Source organism: Cardiocondyla obscurior, linkage group LG21 (genome assembly GCF_019399895.1).
Source record: "Cardiocondyla obscurior isolate alpha-2009 linkage group LG21, Cobs3.1, whole genome shotgun sequence".
Classification (NCBI taxonomy): domain Eukaryota; kingdom Metazoa; phylum Arthropoda; class Insecta; order Hymenoptera; family Formicidae; genus Cardiocondyla; species Cardiocondyla obscurior.
Genome location: NC_091884.1, coordinates 1,078,500 through 1,098,267, shown reverse-complemented (window position 1 = coordinate 1,098,267; position 19,768 = coordinate 1,078,500). Strand labels below are relative to the sequence as shown.

Here is a 19,768-nt window from a genome sequence, read left to right as displayed (position 1 = left end):
TCTCTGTCATTAGGTGTTTTTTTTATTTTTTTTTTTTCTCTCTCTTTTCTTTATCGACCCCTCTCTTCGCCCCTCTCCATCTTTCAGGAACAAGTTTTATCAAGTCGAGTATCATTACTTTTTACCCTGAACATTGTTTCTAATATACATACGAAACGGAAAATACGTCTGTGCGCCGAGAGACGATAACCTCGGAATATCTATTGCATCGATTCCAGATACTTTTGCATGTTACTTTCGACGGAAGGCGGAGGAGAGAAGTGCATAGTTTTATCTAGATTTTACTTTTAATATTTTTTAATTTCTTGAAAGACCCCATTCGCGATATGAAAATTAAATCGTGCTCTGAGAAACGATGTTGTTCAGTGACGACACAGTCGTAAGTTGCCTAGCAAAAAAAAAAAAACTAGACGTGTAATCAAAAGGATCGCATGTGCATCGCGTATGCAATTATTTGTGTACAAAAGCGCGTGTAATATAGAACCTTGAAGGCAGATGTTACACCTGGATTCAAGTACACGGCGGCCTTACATAATTCGCGAGCCTCCCCCGCCTTCCTCCCCGCGTTTTATCGACCGACGTGAAATTATCAAGCGCCGCGTTCCGTCGTATTTATGGGAAAGATTTTGCATAATCGTGTTTGCACGGCTATTACTTTTCCTTCCTTTAGCGTCTTTAGAAGTGTCGCCGCAGTTATGCATTCGACTCGACGATCTTATTGCGCCTTAGCCACGCGTTATGCAAACTAGGACGGCGGTTATTGTCGCTGGAAGTATCGGCGTTATTTCTGATTAAGCGGGAATGAAAATATACGTACGGAAAATCTGTGATATCTCATTAAGCTCGTTTCGAGTAATCGGCGGAAGATTTTCGAAGACGACGCTTCTGGAAATAGGGAAGCAGCTTCGTGCAGACGCGGGAGAGAATGTTAACGTGAAGTATTTCGAGCGAAGTAAAATTTTTATAGTAATTTAAAGTCTACTTTTAGGATGGGGAGAATTTTACTTTTAACGTAGGAAGATAGTTTTGTCATTTACATGTGCTTCGGTCTAACTTAACGCGATGAGACTTACGAAAAATTTTTATCGCTGATATTTTATCATTATTTTATTTAAAAAAAAAAAAAAATAGAGAGAGAAAGAATTTTTTATTTTAAATTAAATTATAAAATATTTGATTCTTAATCACGTTTAATTAAAGCAGGCATATTTATTAGAATTTAACATTCTAAAATTTAAATTGATTTACGCCCACTCGAAACCTTGTAAAAGAAACTATTTTTATACTAAATTAGAAAAGTGCAGTATCTAGAAAGTTTTAGTTCTTTTTTTTTTATTTTCTCTTTTCTTTCTTTCTCACGCAATTATTGTTCTATAGACATTTTACAACGTGTAGCTTGAGTAATATTCTACCGGCGTACCAACAGGTTTTTGACAATGCTATCTAAATGGTTGTTCTATCTATCATGGGACTCCATCGTCTTCAAGCACGCAAGGTGTGTCCTTATCCGCCAGTCGCTTGCGTAAAGTGCGTGCGACGCAACTGAGTGAGACGGGACAGCGTCGTTACGCTCTGATTCCACCATTTCTGATTATTCCGGCGTCTTTTATAGCGCACCGAGCAAGTACAAGGTATCCAAATAGCGATTTAAACCGACGGTCTCTTATTCTATCTAACTATCCACCTTCGTCTTCTTTTTTTTTTTCTTTTTTTTTTCCCCTAGCGTTACAAATCCCATATATGCAATTTACGCTTTATAAAGCGTAACACATCCTGAGCAGATTAAACTTTCCACACGGAAGTTATATTTCGACCGTAAACGTTTCATGATGTTTTACATGAAACGAATCACACACATTTCCAATCATTGCGCCGCGATGAGCAATTCTGATACGAAAGTATTTTTTCAATATTTAATTTTCCACAATAACCGGGGAATAACTTTGAAATTTTACATGAAACCGTTCATATCAACTTAATTCGTTTAGCACGGAATTTTATTCGCGGGACACTTTGCGGGGCCGAAGGTGCCGCAGCGACGAATCCGTGTGCAACATTCGCGGATAAACCGCGGCACCTAAATACGGTTCGACAATTTCGACGGTTTCCAAATCGATTTTTAGCCCGCGCCGAAACAAACGCGCGTCGGCGAAAGAATAGATACCGGCGCGCGAACGCGAATTGTTACCCCGGGGTGCCCTTAATAAACCGCAAATGATCTTTCTCAAAGGAATTGGAGATTCAGGTCAGAGCGCCGTAATGTTGCGGGAACGCGGAAGTAAAGTCGCTTCTGTGCACCGCCGCTGCCGCTTAATCGTTCGGCGCGAGAGAAAGAGGCCCCCGCGCTCTCTCGCGATTCGAACTTCATAACGACGCACGCGTTTCAGAACGAGCCGATTCGATCGGTGAGAGGGATTATCGCGAGCCATCCGTCGGGAGGAAGGTGGGGAGGGAACTAGAATTCGATACCTCATCTCGACAAATTGCAGCTGCGGGCCCGATGATTTTATTGTGACGTTATTCAACATATTCAACACGCGATGCATTAATATAATTTATTACAGCTACACATGTGGCTTGCATAATTACTTACATAAGTTATTATTTATTCGCGTATTCGTCCATTAATATATACGTTAATGTTCCTCGTGTTTGACTTGATGCGCTCACATTCGTGCGTTACCTCATTTGTCAATACCGTCTTCTCGCGTGCGTATATGTATATATATAAATAATGTGCCTGATTTTTCAACGGGGGCTCCTTCGCCGACCGGTTGCGCGCGGTGCGTACGCGTACGTATGTGCGTGCCGGTCCGGAACCAGTTTCGAATACGCGGCCGAGCAGCGCGCGCGAAGTGCATTTGCATCGAGCGGTTGAAAGGGTGCCAAAGATGCGAGGTAGCGGAATATACGAGCTCTCTCACGCGCTACGAGGGGGCATGCAGGCCACGGAGATTACGATATCTTATTTTTACTCGCGCCGCGAGCGTGTACTCTCAGGGACGGTGTTGTTTGCCGCGCGTCGCGGCGCGGCCTCGCGCGCGAAACGCGTTTCGGCGATTTATTATCGTAAAAATGCAAGCCCGGGACCCGTGAGCGCCTCTTCGCGACAATGCCGTGCAGCGATACGTGCGATAACGTGCAATTTCACAGGAACGACATACACAGATTATGTTATAATAACCGGTTGATTTAATGAAATGGGAAGCGCATAGGAAATGCAAATAGAATGCAGTAAATATTATAATACGACGCGCTGAGTGGCGACGGCCGCGACATTTATATTGTTGACTGTCTATTAAAGTTGACTTTCGAATTTTATCGAAAGCTCTTTGAATTCAACATCTGTGTCGCAATACTATTATACACGATTTTTTTACAATGCAAAATAAAAATTTCTCTACTTGGTCTTATTAAAAAAAAAAAGAAAAAAATATATCTATGCTCTAATATTATAAATATTTAAATAAGGAAAGTTTTATATAATTTTAAAATAAATTTTATTGATATAATTTAAATCCATAAGGACTAAACTGAATTTTAAATATTAAAAGAAGAAATAATAAAAAATTGATTCGTACGAGATTCGTTAATTTGTTACGCGGTTGCCTTATCTTCAAGGGACATTAATTTAAGATATGTTTCTGCCGTTAATTAAAATTTGCCGTGCTGTCGCGTATTATCTTTAGACGTGGGGCACGGATACCCGCGGAACGGCAACGAATGCGGTTCGCTTAAGATCAAAACGCGACGGGGAAAAACGCTTCGCCGGCGTGACTCGGTATCGACGCAATCGAATGATATTATCGCCGGCGGTTTGCCGGTCGCATTGCGTCGGTGTTCGGCCCTGCGTTGCACCGCTGCACTGACATGGAGACTATTAGAAAGTCGAGCTGCGCGAGTTACAAGCTTCGACCGTTTCGACGAAACACGGCCGAGCGGCGAATTTCATAACGAGCTGCGGCGGGATCTGTCGTTGCGCGAAATCCACGAAGCACTTCTACGCAGGAGAGAAAAAAAAGGAAAAAAAAAAATCGCGACGGAAAATGCTCCCTCACATTATTTTCTCGTTTCGCTACCACTTGCTTACGCACTTATAATATAATACGTCGTCGTTGCTCTCCCGACAACTGCGCGTCATAATCGATCGATAGAAGAAGAAAAAAAAAGGAAAAAAAAAAACTGACGTAGAAGAGAAAAAAAAATTAATTCTTATTAATTCACTCGCGAATAATATTTTTGCAAAGCCAGTTTCGAAGACGAACGTAAATGCCTGTAGCTACGGGATTTTATTACGAGAATTACGTCCTTAATTTCTAATTTGTTCTGTGAACTTTTATAATTATTTAATCTCCTGCGCGCGTGCAACGAAATCCGAATTATTTATTTTATTTCGCGATGTTCAAAAATTCGTTTAAATTACAAAGCGTCAAAAAAAAAAAAAAAAAAAAAAAATAAAGAATTCTTTAAAAATTCGCACCGCTGCGCATATTTTTCATGCCGAAGCACTTAATTTTTTTAGCTCGATATTTCGGTCGCGGAGGCAATAATACGAGGTGGAAATTCTCGGCGTACACCAAACATTTACGAATAAAATACACGCAATGCGGTAAACGCATGCGGTTTGGGAGTTTAAGAACAATGAGAGGCTTTGGAGGAGAGGAAACCGTAAAGCGGCGTTTCACCGTACCGAGTTATAATTGGTTTTGATAATTAATCTAAACAGTATTATTTTTATAAACGATAAATTTCCGCGGGCCGTAAATCCCTGCGGTTCCCATGAAACTAACCGCGCGCGTTTCTACGCGCTTACGCGTACGTACAACCTACATTCATCGTCTATTCCTGTCATTTAGCTTTATTTTGCAAGGCGTTCATTAAACTTGGCAACTCGGACATCTACTCTGTATCTTTTTTCGCATCTGCGAAAATTCTTGGCAGCCGATACGTCAACCGAGAGACGGCACGTCGAGCGTAAGGCGCCAAATACTCAACAGCTGTTTGTTGTCGTTGCTTAATAGCCAAAATCGTCAGATCCTTCTTTCTTTTTTTATTCAATGCGACGGCTTCCTCCGACGCGAACGAATTTATTACACGCATTTTCGGATCGTGATGCAATTACTCCCGGGAAGTTACGTTCTCCTCGCCGTTATTTTGTAAACAAACGTGAAAAATAGACGTCCACCGATATTTCAGAATTTTTTGACAAGCGTGCGATATGATATTTAACCGAAAAAAAATATTTAAATATTTTAATTAATATTAATATAACAGTTTGGAAATTTTATGATATTAATCTGACGTTACTTGTACAATTATTAACGCTTCTGTTTAAATAGAAATATATCGTTAATATATCTACTCGATTGATGGAACGTTGAAACGAAATTTGGGAATTACGTTACAAATGTTGAATCGAACACCGAAAAGCCTTATTGTTCCGGTATATCCGGAGTATAAAAAATGAAAGCGAATAGCGGAATAGCCATCTGATTGAACATTTCATAATACATTCACTTTTCTGCTCGCGGCAAATCGCGCTTATTTTGCATGCGGAAGTTACGGCCAAACGCCGCTGATTAATAAGATATATTGTATAGAAAGTGAGTCAGCGGATAGTAATGATTATTCGTCCAATAACGACGCTCGCGTACACGCTTGTCAAAGTAAAGATCACGAAGATTGTCGCCTCGCGAGCGTACGCGGCACGAGATGTGAGTAATTCACATGTGGCGAATATTACGCGAGGTGTCCTTATTTAATTTTTTTTTTATCGTATACATATCGGCGATAACTGGAATAATTTAGTTCTGATCTTTGAACTTTCATGTCGATTGTATAATACGAACGATCGTAACAGGAGATTATAACATAAGATGTGATGTTAAAATTACACGTTATTTAATCACATTAAATGTCTTATTAATTATAGCTTGCACTGTCGTACATGCATTTCTTTCCTTTTTTTTTTTTATATATATTTTTTTTTCGTATGTCAATATACACGTAGCGAGGACTTGCAATATAAATATGATACATGGTTTAGAAACGTGATTAGAATACCATACGTGTTTGCATTAAAGTTTATATAAAGTTATGTAAAGTAACTACGTGACGTGCTAAAATTAGTATTCTTTTTCTTTTTTTTTTTTACTAAAGATTTTTTTAATCGATAAACGACGCTTTATTAATAACACGTAAAGAGCCGTTAATTGTTAAATAACGCGTCGGCAAAGTTATCGGACTACTTATTAATATGTAATAGTAGCTGAAAATATGTTCTTCTTTACGGGACGTGACTTTCAAGTTGAAAACGAAATTAAAAACATCCCGCAGACTCAATTAGGTGCTTTCCTTAAAATTGCGAAATCTAATGCGCAGGGAAAATTTTTTTTATTTAATTTTTTTATTTTTTTTTTTGCACAGCTGTGGCGGTAAATAATTTTTGGTGTAAATGTCATAGCGCCCACACACGCGCTTGCGGGGCATCGTTTGCGGCTTTACGATTTATGAATTCATAATTATCGTGACGATTATGTCGCGGCATATGGCGCGGCTCGCGCCAACGGTACGTATTCGGAAAATTAATTTCTGCATCTAATTGCGATTTCGAATTAACGTGCTCCGAGGCACGGCGAAGGCCGCAGTTTACGCCGGGGGTGGGCCTTTAATTAATGACAAAACGAAACGGCCGTCCGCCGGAAATCACGCGCCTCGAATAAGCCAATCGATTGGCAATCGTCTCAAAGTATTGCTCGCCGCAAATGGCGGTGCGGATCGATAAAGCGCATCGATTGTATAACGATAAATGCGTTTAAATTCCTGCGACGATGCCGGCCGTACGCGCCGCGAATATGTGCCTTAACGTTTCGCGTTACGTTGTCCTTCGGTTACGGCCGCGTTGCGGCTGCGAAAGGGCAGACAGCGATCTAACGAAGGCTTTTGAAATTTTCGAGAAAGTCGACTTTCGGTGATTGAATTAAATATTGAAAATAAAATATCGAACAATAATAATAATCGGCTGATGAGTCAAGAATAATTATTGCTCGATATTTGATTATAAATATTTAATTTAAGCACAAAGTTAATTTTCTTGAAAATTTTAAAAGTCTATTGGCATCGCTAATCATTATCGTTGTTGATCTGTCGATAATTTATTGTCTTACAACCGTGAAATTGACAGCCAACGCTGCATTATTGTTTGGGTCTTTTATTAAACGAAAAGAAAAAAAAAAAAAAAAGAAAAGATTTAATTAGCTATCTAATTGTGAATTCCGTTCATTTATGCTACGATACAATAATTAACTAATTATCACATTCGAGCACAATGCGTTTTCTAGGAAATACATAAACGTGATTGTTATAACTGGAAACGAAAGCTTATTAAGATGCAAGAGAAATATTTTGCTATCTCGAAAAGTGACGAAAACGGTCTCGCTAATGATATTTTCCTTCGACCTTCGCGATCCTTTGGCACTAACAGAGCAGTGTTGTTTTGACCTCGTTTACCAGTTTCTTCTTGAATTAATTGAATACAAGTATCAATTAGGCGGAAGCTAGACGTCCTCGATTCATACTGTTTTTCGAAGCGGAAGTATCTAACTTTCCGTCAAGAAAACGCACCGAGGATACGCGATTCGAATAAAATTCCTCTCTTATCCTTATGTTTTTTTATTTTTTTAATTTTTTTTTTAATTTTTTTTTTCCCTACTTTTTATTTATTACGTTAATGCACGTATTCAAGATTTCACTCCAGAAACGAGATATTTTCTCAAACATTTTATTTTATACGTTTGCGTACCCACTCTTTCAAAATGCACCTTGAATTATTTACGCAAATTTATTCATATGTTAAAACACGCTGCGTAAAAAAATAACTTCAACGTAAAATATCTAAAGAGGAAGTTAAACTTTCGATGTAACGAAAATCCACGAAATCTCCGCGAGCACGTCTCTCCTTTACGTCCTTCCTTTTATTTTCTTTTTACGATCGTCGACGTTTCCGTTTAATTCGCGCGGTAATGCGGAAGGTACATCGCACGACTGATGTCCCGTCTATAATACAATGGAATTTCCACGTTGCTTTGAGTCACGGCAGATGATCTTTATTAATGGGAAAGAAAGAAAAAAAAAAAAAAAAAAAGAAAAAGAAAAAGAAAAAAAAATTTCCGCGTCAGTACGAATTAAGAACGATTAGTATATCAATCGTAAAGATAAAAGCGATTAACAAAGCGTACGAGGAAACGCTAAGCGATACGTAAATCCGTGCTTCGAGGTAAAATTAAATCAAAGAGTTCAACAATTTTACGTTATTTTCCAGTCGATCGTTTTAAGAATTTAAAAATTACCAAACTGTTCGTTAAAGATTCTTTACGTTCCATAATACATCGTCGCGGATCAACAGTTTCGAGCTGCATTTATTTCCGCGACGGTTACGATCTCGTACGCGACCATATTACACCACACGGTACGTTATATCGATTACATTATACGGGCCAGTTTACGTCATAAAGTAACGTGGTTTGCGGCACACGAGGCGGCGCAAATCGAGTTTATCCTTTGCGAATTCCTGGAGCCCCGGGAAGCTCGTCAAAACAACGTCGACAAACCCGCGGAGTTTCCGTCTCGGCGGCCAGCGTTGTTGCCCGAACAACCTGATTGCCGCGCACAGGTGCGCGAGGGGAGGAAAGGCGGGCCATACGCTCGCATCGCGGTGCTCTCTTTCCTCGGTAAAGTTTGCCTTCCGGTGGCGGGAGTTTGGCGCGGGATATCGATCCTCCTTTCCCTCCCTCCCCCTCGGTCGTTGTCGAGGACAGCGAGTTTCATCCTTGCGGTTCCGGGACGGTCGTTAAACGAGTCGGACAACGACGGGGAAGAACATCTCTCTCGCGGCGTTGTTACCCGTACGGAAACACCGATGCCTCGGCCCCGTGTTTGCCTTGCCGGCTCGTTAACCGAGAACAGGAGGGGAACTCCACGTCTTGGTTCACCGTCGAGTTTTTCCTCCGTACCCGCCGCGCACCGGGATCGCAATGCCTTTGCGGAACGCGCGGCGACGGAAAGCATTTTTACGTCCCCGCCGTTGAAACACGAACAGTTTATCGTTTTAATGCTAATCATAATAATTAAAGGTGCGATAATGTATTCCAGGCGCGATGGAGGAGACGCGAATGGCGGATGCGCGATAATGAGAGTCGCTTTATGAGCTACGAAACGTGGACAACGATATCGATCGGTTTGCGCGTCACAAAGGAACTTTACGAAGTCAATATTGTGCCGCGTATCATTAAAAAAAAAAAAAAAAAGAAAGAAAAAAAAGACGGCACAGCCGTTATAATGGCGCGATTATCTCTCGCGTCTATCGTTGGCGCAGTGGCAGTTACCGTTCACGGTGGCATATTGTTTATTACCCGTAAATCTGACGAGCGGTTCTTCCAAGCTCTCCGGAAATAATAATAATGATAATGACGATAATAACGCGCTTCTGGCATAATAAAAGTAGATTTCTTGCGCGGGCCCTCCCACCCCTTCTCGTATTTGCGGAACAAATATGCACAATAAAGTTTTGTCAGCGCGAAACGGTGAATTAAATTCAGATCGGATGTTCGATGTATCGCGAAATTATTTTGGCAAAATGCCTCGTCTTGCCAATTTGGCGACGCGGCGGTTTTATGAAATATGATAACGGGGGAAAGGGGAGGGGGGGGGAGGAGAGAAATAAAGGCAATTCGTGCGCGTAAAATTTCCGCGAGCTGTTATTTACTGGCGCTTTCTTGGACGAATCCGAGGTACGTCTAACTAGTTGCGCTTATTTTATTTCCATCGCAAATGCAATTTTGGCGAGTTCAACCTTCGACGTTTTATATACCGTTTGTACTTTTGAGTGAGTACCACGGACGTTATATTACGCTTTATATTACGTTTCATTTTATAATCGCGTATGAAATATTTTACGTTACATATATTTATTTTTATTCCCCGGAATTTCGCATGACAATCATAATTAATGAATATCTCATACGCTTTCGTACGTACCGAAGAGTCAATTCCAACTAATTAGTTCCCGGCAAGATATTTAATACTAACGCGGCGCGTTGAGAAATAATCCCCGGCGATTCCGCTTAAGCGGTACGTTTAATTATAGCCGCGGTTACCGTCGATTCGATTAATATCCGACGATGAGTCGTCCCCTCGATTTCGTCAGGGAGATTAGGAAATCTCGGCGATTTCCCGTTGACGTATACGCCGTCGGAGGAGTCTTAAAGTCATCGGGGGAGGAGGGGGGAAGAAGGGGGGGGGGAACCTCCGTCAGTTAACGACACCGGGGGAATACGGCGGCCGTGCCATTATCGCAGGAAATGTCGAAATGGCCCGCCGTTCGTTCGTCCGCGCAGCGTTCGTGCCACCTTTCTCCCTTCGGACGATCCGCGATCCTAATTCCATCGTGTGTGTGAAGCCACCTTGTGTCCGTCCGGTCGGACGCGCGTGATCTCGGTCACGCAGCTCGCCGTCGCGATGGCTGGGAAATTTGCACGTCCCCCGTCCACGCACGTACCGTCCGTTCTTATTGCGCCCGGCGGTGGCGAATTACTACACGAACACGTAACACGAGCCATTTGAGTGGCGCTCGGCCCGTTAAAGAGGTCATCCGAAACTGCGTTATTAACTCCGCGCTATTAACTATCGATTTCGCCCCCGCGAGTCCGTCCGCGTCTGTTTCACGTACGTTGTTATGTGGGAAAGAAAGACGCCTGCGAAAAAATTATTATTCGCGTTGCACGAAGCTGCCGGCAGTTGCCTGTTTCCAGGCGCGATTGCAACAATTGCGTAATGAGAATAAGGGAATTTGTTCAACGTTTTGACTTGGCGTCACGTTGGTGGAATATTAATTAATTTAATTTTTTTTTTTTTTTGTGCTTAATTCTTTGAAATTTATAATTGTATCGCTTTTTTTTAGTATTATTTGGTCGCGTGTTTGAATCAACGCGGTCTTGTAATTTAAAGAAAAAAGGGATTCAGAGATTGATTGGCGAATTCAGCGCGGAAGGTAAATATGAAGTTACAAAAAGAATATGAATTCGTGGCTTATCCTCGGAAGGATTAAAAAAAAAAAAAAAAAAAAAAAAGAAGAATTCCAATACTGCGTATCGACGGATAAATATTTCAAAACGCGGGTTATGTTTCCGTTCAATTGGCTTGGGTTACGAATTTATTATTTACGTCCTCGGTATGAGCTCGCGGCGCGATGACTTATTAATCGTTCCTTTCTCGTTACCGCGAATTTTCACAATCTCCGGTAATGCATTCTTTTTGCGCGCGCAATCGCCACGTGCGGTTTTATCAAACACGCCCCGGCGCCTTCGTTCAATCCGCGCCCGGGCGCGAAAAATCGCGGACGTAACTCGCGACACCGCAAAGTGTTATGCAAATGTTTGTTTTTTCGGGTGAAGTATCGCCCGAGCGTGAAAGCAACGAGCCGCGTAAACAAGGGTCATCGAAATTGTGCCAAAGCTATTTATACGTATCCGCTTATATTTACCTGGTCCGGTGAAAAACGACGGGCCGCGGCGCGCAGCGGTGTTCGGTCACTTAATTAAATATCGTTCGGCGATTTATTTTATTCCTACGCGACACGGTCGTGCAACGGCATTAATTTTGCCGAGCCCTCAGACCGCTCCGACGGCTAATTATTGCCGCGCCGTCGTGCAATTCAACGCAATAACGTAATTTACGTTACCTAATCACCGGTAAAGTCTAACTTTGGGACAAATTGCGAAGGGAGATTAAAATGAATTACATCCGAAAGAGCGTTTCTGTTTTGCGCATTGTTATTTCCCCGCTCTCGTTTCTGTATTCGGATGCACCGCTGTGCAAAGTCCCGAATTTATATCTTCCGAAACATGAAATGTTCTGTCTCGGTTTTGCTCAATGTACATGCGTCCGCGCCTTTCGGCGCATTGTTTCGAAGTTGCCAGCAAGTTCGTTATAGTCCCGAACGTAGAAAACAACCGTAATTTCAGAGAAACTTTTTTTATATTTTTTTTTTAATGAGTTTATTGATTTGAAAAATTAAGTCTCATTACTGCATTTATCGGCAGTAATTTAATATTGAATAAAAGATTCGGTTATTTATAATTTAATAATAATACAATTAATATTTGAGTGCCTCCTTTTTTTATTTTTATTTTTAAATTGTATTACGTTAAATAATTGAAATAATTGTTTATCGAAAACTTCCGAAGTGTATCTTTCATTAATTTATTCAGAACTAGAATAAACTTATAGGCTTCGCGTGCGCTATTTTTTAAAAGGTCCCAATTCGTGCGCGTTATTATAATTGGGGACAATAATTAATTATAATAATTTCTATATAATGATTACAATTGAGTAATCAATAGTCGACGGTATGTTGCCAGTTAAAGAAACGCAATTGCAAACTACGAAAATAAAATTCAGGTGACTCACCAATCTGCATTCAGCGGAGTTGAAGACATCAGCCGGTGACTGTAACAAAAAATAAAACATTAATGTAGACATGTTATTTAAATTAAAATATTTAATTTAACGTAAAGGTAAATCTTTCATTTTTTTTTTCAACATTTTCTAAACGAGAAAAAAATTTATATTTACCTATAAGTTGCTCCGCTGATGCAGGATGCCCGTCCCGGGCCTGCTCCTCCACTCAGATGGGACGTGACGAGCCATCCTTCCGCGAACAAGTCACTCGCGAATACCCCGACCGTGATTTTACTCGCGAAAATTACCTAACACTATCGCGCGGTATTTTTCGGCGCTCCTAAAAAAAGATTATCGAAAAAGAAACGTCCGAAAACTTAGCGGCACTCCCGAAAACGACCGACTTTATTTTACTGAACACTGCGCGGCAGCGGAGATCCTCTTGATCTGTAACAGAAAAATTAAAGAATAATTTTATAAATATTCAATCTAATTAAATAAAATATTAAAAGAACGTTATCAAAAATGTAAAGCATTTTACTGCAAAGTAAAATTGATACTTACCCTGGGGTTGCTCTGCTGGCGCAGGATACCCTTCCTGGGCCTCCTCCTCCTCTCAGAACACCAGACCTCCCGTCGGAGTGACCAGCTTCCTCTCGAATTATTCCAAGTTCGTCCTCGCACTGATTATCTGCAAGCAAAAATCCCAAATAGTTAGTTAAAATTACGCGAGTCATACAACGCTTCTAAAAAAGAAAGGTCGCCTCAGAGAGACGAGCACATGAGTAGGAACGTAGCTTACTTTAAGAAAAGAACGGTACGCACACGTGCTCTCCTCGTAAGGTGGATGTGGGAGAAGATAGTTCCCGTACCAGGCGGCTTTCGTCGAACGGAAATGCGAATTTCGGTACGGAGACACGTGCTTGCTGTGCCGTGCGTAGTTACGTGTATGCTCGCGCGACCGCTGGAGAAGGACAAAGCGAGAGTGGGAGTGGTGGGGTAATATTCCTAGCTCGTGGCACGTAGGCTCGCGCTCGCTCTCACCCCATTCCTCCCCCCCCGCCGGCTACCTGTTCGTTACTCTAGCACGTCTTACTTGTAATATTTCGGATGGACCGAAGAATCGAAAGGACCGTCGCTTTAACGCGAGTCATACAACGCTTCTAAAGTAGAAAGATTACCTCAGAGAGACGAGCGCCTGAGTATGGATGTAGCTCTTTACGGAAAGGACGGTAGGCACACGTGCTCTCCTCGTAAGGTGGATGTGGAGAAGATAGCTCTCGTGTCGGGCGGCTTTCGTCAAACGGAAGTGCGAATTTCGGTACGGAGACACGTGCTTGCTGTGCCGTGCGTAGTACGTGTGTGCTTGCGCGACCGCTGGAGAAGGACAGCGAGAGTGGGGGGTGGTAGTGGGGGAATATTCCTAGCTCGCGGCACGTAGGCTCGCGCTCGCTCTCACCCCATTCCTCTCCCCGCCGTCTACCTGTTCGTTGCTCTCGTACGTCGTAATTTTAATATTTCGGATGGATCGAAGAATCGAAAGAGCCGTCGCTTTACATCTACGGCAGTTTCTTGTGTCGGGATCGAAGACGTCCCGACGAAAATACCGTCTTTGCCTGGATACAAGTACCAATTGAATATTCTTCTCTCGAATGTGAAATCGATCGGGCTTGATGCGCGAATTTATATCCCCGTTGTTTTATTACGCGTGCGGAAATACGTATGCGCGTTGTTTCGAGAAAGGGGCGAATTTTTTCCAGCATTCCGGTAAACGAGGGGCCGCTGCTTCGATACGGTAACGAGCGAATCCACTAAGCCCCGTCGAATGTAATCGAATTAAAACGTTGGGTGCAATTAGCGCGGAAAGAGACGCAGCCTCCCGTGCACGTGCGAGTGCGCCGCAGACGTTATTTCTCAAATTGACCGAATCGAGTGCGGCTTTCGCCGCATAAAGTGCGAGTGAATTTTCGCGATTCCGCGTGCGGATACATAACACGTGTCGCGGCACGGATCGCATTGAATAACCATACACAGCTGCATGTGCATCCGATGAAATTCTACAATGCATTATAACCAATGTTTTTTCAGCGATCAGTCTAATTTGACTTTCTGTACGTTTTATTATCGATTGCGAAGCATCCTGATGAATTGCTTTTTGCACTCACGCTTATTTTTAATTCGATTTAAAAGTATCTGCTGCACGCTTGGAAAAAATAGATCTTTTTAATATTTTTAAAGAAGGGCAACGCGAGTGTTTTAAGTACAAAATTGTAAAATTAAAATTAAAACACTACAAGATATAAAAATAATTATTATATTAAAAGAAAATATTTTTCTATAATATTTAATATTTCCTGGATTTTTTTTTTTTTCTTTTTTGTCAAAGTAAAAAACTTGTTAACAGACGCGAATATTATTTTAACGTGCGCAAAACGGAAAAAGAAACGCGATACATTAATAAATCGCATGTTCATATGTCGCAAATTAAAAGTCAAGCACGCAAGGTCGCTCATTAAATTCCACGAGAAGTTAAAACACTTGAAGTATTCCGCTGGAAAGCAGCTTTTTTCCGGGTGGAAAATTACTTTCCGAGCGTACTGCAGTTAACTTTTTTTTTCAATGTAATTATAATTTTAGTTGTTTTTTTTTAAGTTCCCGCTCACGTAGATTGCATGTATTCACCACCCTTGTTTGGATTGTTTGTTGCATCCCAGGTCCAGGCGAATGTCCCAGGACATCACCTCGAAATCAACGGAAAATCTATCGGCGTCTTATTTCAGGTACGCATAACACACGCATATCATCATCACTTCTCTATTTTCTCTGGACTTCAACGGTCAACAATTAAGTATTATAAATAGTTATGATTTCATTATTGTCATTGATGTTTAGAATGTACTATGATCGTCTCAATAGAACCGCACGCAAGAATGTACATAAAATGCACGTAAGAATGCAACCGTATTTTTAAAAATAGACTTTTAAGCATCAATTTTTCCCTTTTTCTTTTTTTTTGGAAAACGTCGCTTTGTCGTCGATAGGCTAAGTCTACTTATAAAGCGGCCGCAAAGGAAATCTTTTATCGCTTAACAATTCTTTACCAATTAAAGAACTATGTTCCGTTTGAAGAGTAAAAACTAGAACGACTCTGAAGAAAACCGGCGGAAATGTAGCTTACGATAATGGGCCGCGATTGCTGTGACGTAACGCAAGTTCATTCACCGGCCTTTTCCATTCGCACTTTTTTTTTATTTTTTATTTATTTTTTTTCCCCTTCTTTTTTTTTCTTTTTTCTCGCGACGCGTTGCACTGTGTCGCATTATTCAGGCCCCGTTCGCAAGGAATCTCATTGGGCTTTATCTTTGTCGGCCACGCGTACGTAGACGAGTCGACTTATGGAGCCAGTCCGTACAGTCCACGGTTCGTTGCATCGTGAAATTGCGTTTTGTTATGGCTAAGCGAGATTGCCTCCACTGAACTGAACGTTTTACAAATAGTACCGCGCCAAACTATTAGCGTCTACCCACAATACGTTCCGCGGGAATAAGTGGGCACTTTCGACTTTATTTCCGAATGTACCTAGCGACTTGATTTCAGAGATATAAACTGAAAGTAAAAAGGCTTTCTTACTTTACGGTATTTTTTTTTTTTTTCGCGCGTTTTGTTGCATTCTTCTGTGTCACGTTTGATTTATATTTTGAGCCATCTCGAATTTTTTTTTTTAAATAAGATTTCTTTGCAAATTGATGTTTCGTAGTTTCACGTGAAAATTTCGGAGATATTAAAATTATTTTTTGATAAAGAACGCGCGGAGTGAAGTCTATTTTGCATTCCCGATTTATTTCACGCGTTCTTTTTTTTTTTTTTATCTATTATCTATTTTTGCAAATTTCGCTTTGCTTAATCGAATTTGTTGCGCAACGAGCTCGGCGTATAAACGAGAGTAAAGCTAATTAACTGCGTTTACTGTATTACAGGAGCAAAAGCCGTAGCATGGATCATGGACTTACAGCACCCTTCGATTTGGAAGCTCTACGAAATAAGGTCGAAGGACGCTTTGAATCTGTGGATAAGCTCTCGAAAGGTGAGTACTGCATCACACACCTATATATAATTAAAATAATTGATAACAGCGCTGGATAACTTGCGTAAATATTCGAAACGCACGTGAACTCTGCCTAGGCAATCCGATATCGCAACTCATCTTATATTTATTTAAAAACAAAATCCAACGTCGAGATTAATTACATTTCTCTCTCTCTCTTTTTTTTTTTTACAACGTAAATATTAATTACTTTATACAATCCAGTATATTTATTCCCGCCCCCTACGCGTTTAAATCGCAGAAAAACCACGCAGCCGCTTAGATATCGCCGTCTTAAAGGTTCGATATTGAGCGGCAATTTATCTTTTTTACCTTCGAAGGATGCGTCATCGTGTGACGTCCGCCCCCTTTCTATGATGATCGATTCGCCGCGCGTTATCAAAGGGGGGGGGGGAAGGGAGAATCATTTAGCATGCGATGTCGCGCGCGAAACAGCGCGCGCTCGATCATCCGCGGGGGATACCCAAACGCGGAAGTGCCGAGTGACGTAGGCGGCGGCGGTCCGCGGGCAGGCTCGTGGAGAGGAGGCTGGCCATGATAACGCCGGTGATCTATACCGCGGCGAAGGTCTCGGGGACCCGGGCCGTTTCGACGAATCAGCCGCGCGCAACCTTACTCGGGCGCCGTTACATTGACTTACTTTCTCAAAGTGGCACAAGTGCCACGTGTGATCGATCGCCCTATCTCGGCGCGTATTTCGTGCCCGACGCGCGGCGGCGTCGCCGATACCCGCCGTCGCCCGAAAGCTTAATGAAGACTAATTGACGCGCGGGATTAGGGATAAAGTGGCGCGGTAATTAATGGAGGAGGGTTTCGATAAACGGAACGCAAATCCAGCCGCGAGATCAATAGGATTACGAACAAGCGGGAGGGGGAGTCGATCGCGTACGTATCCGCGTTTATCGCCCGCTGACGACTCGAGACGGAGAATTGTTCAGGCGGGGGTTGGGAGGGAGGGGGGGTGTAAGAGGGAGGACGTCATTGTGCGCGTTTTGTGATACGCGATCGCGCGGGGCGTATGTGATTTCTGAGCGTGCCTAGTAATTCCGCTCTGTCGATACTCCTCGTTCGTGTCTGCTAATTGACTTTGGACAACTGTTGAGAATGATGAAAAAGCGATAATTTCGTCATTAATCGTATTACCGTCAAACTTTAATTTGTCACTCGCCCGGAGCGAATTGAATTACGCAGGCTAGAACGAAATTGTTATCGCCGTCGGCTTGTTAATTACTTTCTACCTCGGGTCCCCGCCCATTTGAAATAAGCGCGTGTGCGGAATTTTTTATTGTTTTTATACCCCGAACGCAGGGAGCGAGATCCGCTGTTAACGTCGCCGTGCCACGGTTCGTTTCGCGTACGTTAGATCGCCGCGAAAATGTAGATTCTCGCCGGCTTCGCGCGCGGTTTATTATCAATCCGCCTCGCGAGCGAAACTTAGGTAGCAGCCCTGAGCGTTTGATTCATTCGCCGCGCATACGCAAGCGGGTGAAACGGCACTAATGGGAGCAGAGGGCACGCCGAGGGACGATTGTTTCCAACTATCGTTAGAAATTTATCTCATTACCTTGTACGAACCGTCTGCGGAATTGCACGTCGGAGAAATAATCTGGTCGCCAATACAGCCGTCCGCGCGCATGAATTTATCGCTGCCGCGACGTTATTAATCAAACGAAATTCTCGGAGTTCTTTATTTCGTAAACCGATTGTTTCTTTTTTTTTTTTTTTTTTTTTTTAATAATTGTTACTGACATTTATTTATTAAAATAACTGAATAACAATCGGACAGATTGACAGAGTATATTTGATATTGATTTAATTTTGGTTATTATCTCGTGCAGATAGAGACAATTTTTTTTATTCATTTTTCGGGAGGATTATTTTCTGCGATAAAAATCCGTAGAGAGGGAAAAAAAAAAAGTAAAAATAATATAAAAATTAGAGGAGCAGCGATATTCTAAGCGCGATGCGCTCGTCGATTGCATTGACGTTTTTATCGAGGTTCTCTCTCGTCGTATCTATGCATACATGCGACTGTTTACATTGTAACGACACTAGTTGCGCACGGGCTGTGCAAACGTTCATTCCCGATTATGCCACGCGCGAATATTAAGTGGGGCTTTGAAAGTTTCTCGGAAACGACAGGATTGGGAAGCGTAATATTGCGCCATGTGGCCAAGAAATAAGTCGGTGGAAAAACCTATTCGCGTTAAAGTCTTTCGTGGGATTTACAAATCTCGATATATGGTGTAACTTCGGCCTTAGCCTCGGCGTGTTTAAATATTCCTTATTACGTTCTTTAATCAATCTCGTACGGAAAACCTGTTTCGTCGTTTCCCGAAAAATGTACGAGCGTTTAAGATCTGATTGCTTTTCATTTTCATTCAAACGTCGCGGACGGTCTCGTTTGTTCGCGACGATATCTCCATCGACGGCGTACAACAATAGATTAGCAATGCAATTGCTAAAGTTAGGCGTCGGAAGAGAAGGCAGAGAAGTCGGAATTGAGTAACTTTCGAGTGGGAACCTATGTTCTCCGCCAAGTTATTCTAAGTCGGTACAAGCTTGCGAACGTAAACAAGTACATTGCGGATAACATACCAATGAAGTAATCTTAATTTAATCACTTTAAAATTATATGCGAGTTACTTCTGGGCGATAATTATTTTTTTAATTTTAAATGGAAGGTGTAAGATCTAATTGCTGCCACTTTTCTTCGCGTTATCGAATATCGTGTCCGTAATTAATTTAAAGACACGAATGTAATTAATTTTGAAATGAATATTATGTGTCTCACGCGAATTAATTTATGCGACTTTTTTATCGCGTTTAGGCGATTTATTTTAAGTACCGTGTTTGCGTAAATCTTTTTTTCTTTTTTTTTAATTAATAATAAAATAAATTCTTGACTCACCGATGCGCAGCAGCGGAGTTGTCAGCAATTTTGCGCCAAAATGTCGTCAAATTTATTTCTTGAGATGCGGAAAGTAATCGCAACCGTATTCCTCGTCCGGGAATGTTCGGCATGTCCAAGTCTGATTTTCTCTTCGCGTACTGGATACTCGCGATATCCTCGAGATCTGTGAATAATAATCTGTACTCGCGCGCGAGCTAATTAGTTATCGAAATCTCTCGCGCGACATTGTATGGTGCTCGAGTAACAAAAATTATTAACCTTTACCACCCACATGTTCGATTCTCACTTTCGAG

At 41.8% G+C, this 19,768-nt stretch overlaps 1 protein-coding gene across 11 annotated transcripts in view; it reads left to right on the top strand.

Moving 5' to 3' along the window:
- The window catches only part of Mtd (TLD domain-containing protein mustard), a 123,231-nt gene that overhangs the window by 59,315 nt on the left and 44,148 nt on the right, over positions 1-19,768 (top strand). For 8 of the 11 annotated variants that reach the window (XM_070670517.1, XM_070670520.1, XM_070670512.1 and 5 more), the window contains 2 exons: positions 15,171-15,236; positions 16,434-16,540. In XM_070670517.1, the coding sequence (XP_070526618.1) occupies positions 15,171-15,236; positions 16,434-16,540 (173 nt within the window). The remainder of the gene's footprint in view (positions 1-15,170; positions 15,237-16,433; positions 16,541-19,768) is intronic. The other 3 variants (XM_070670519.1, XM_070670521.1, XM_070670513.1) reach the window with 1 other exon arrangement.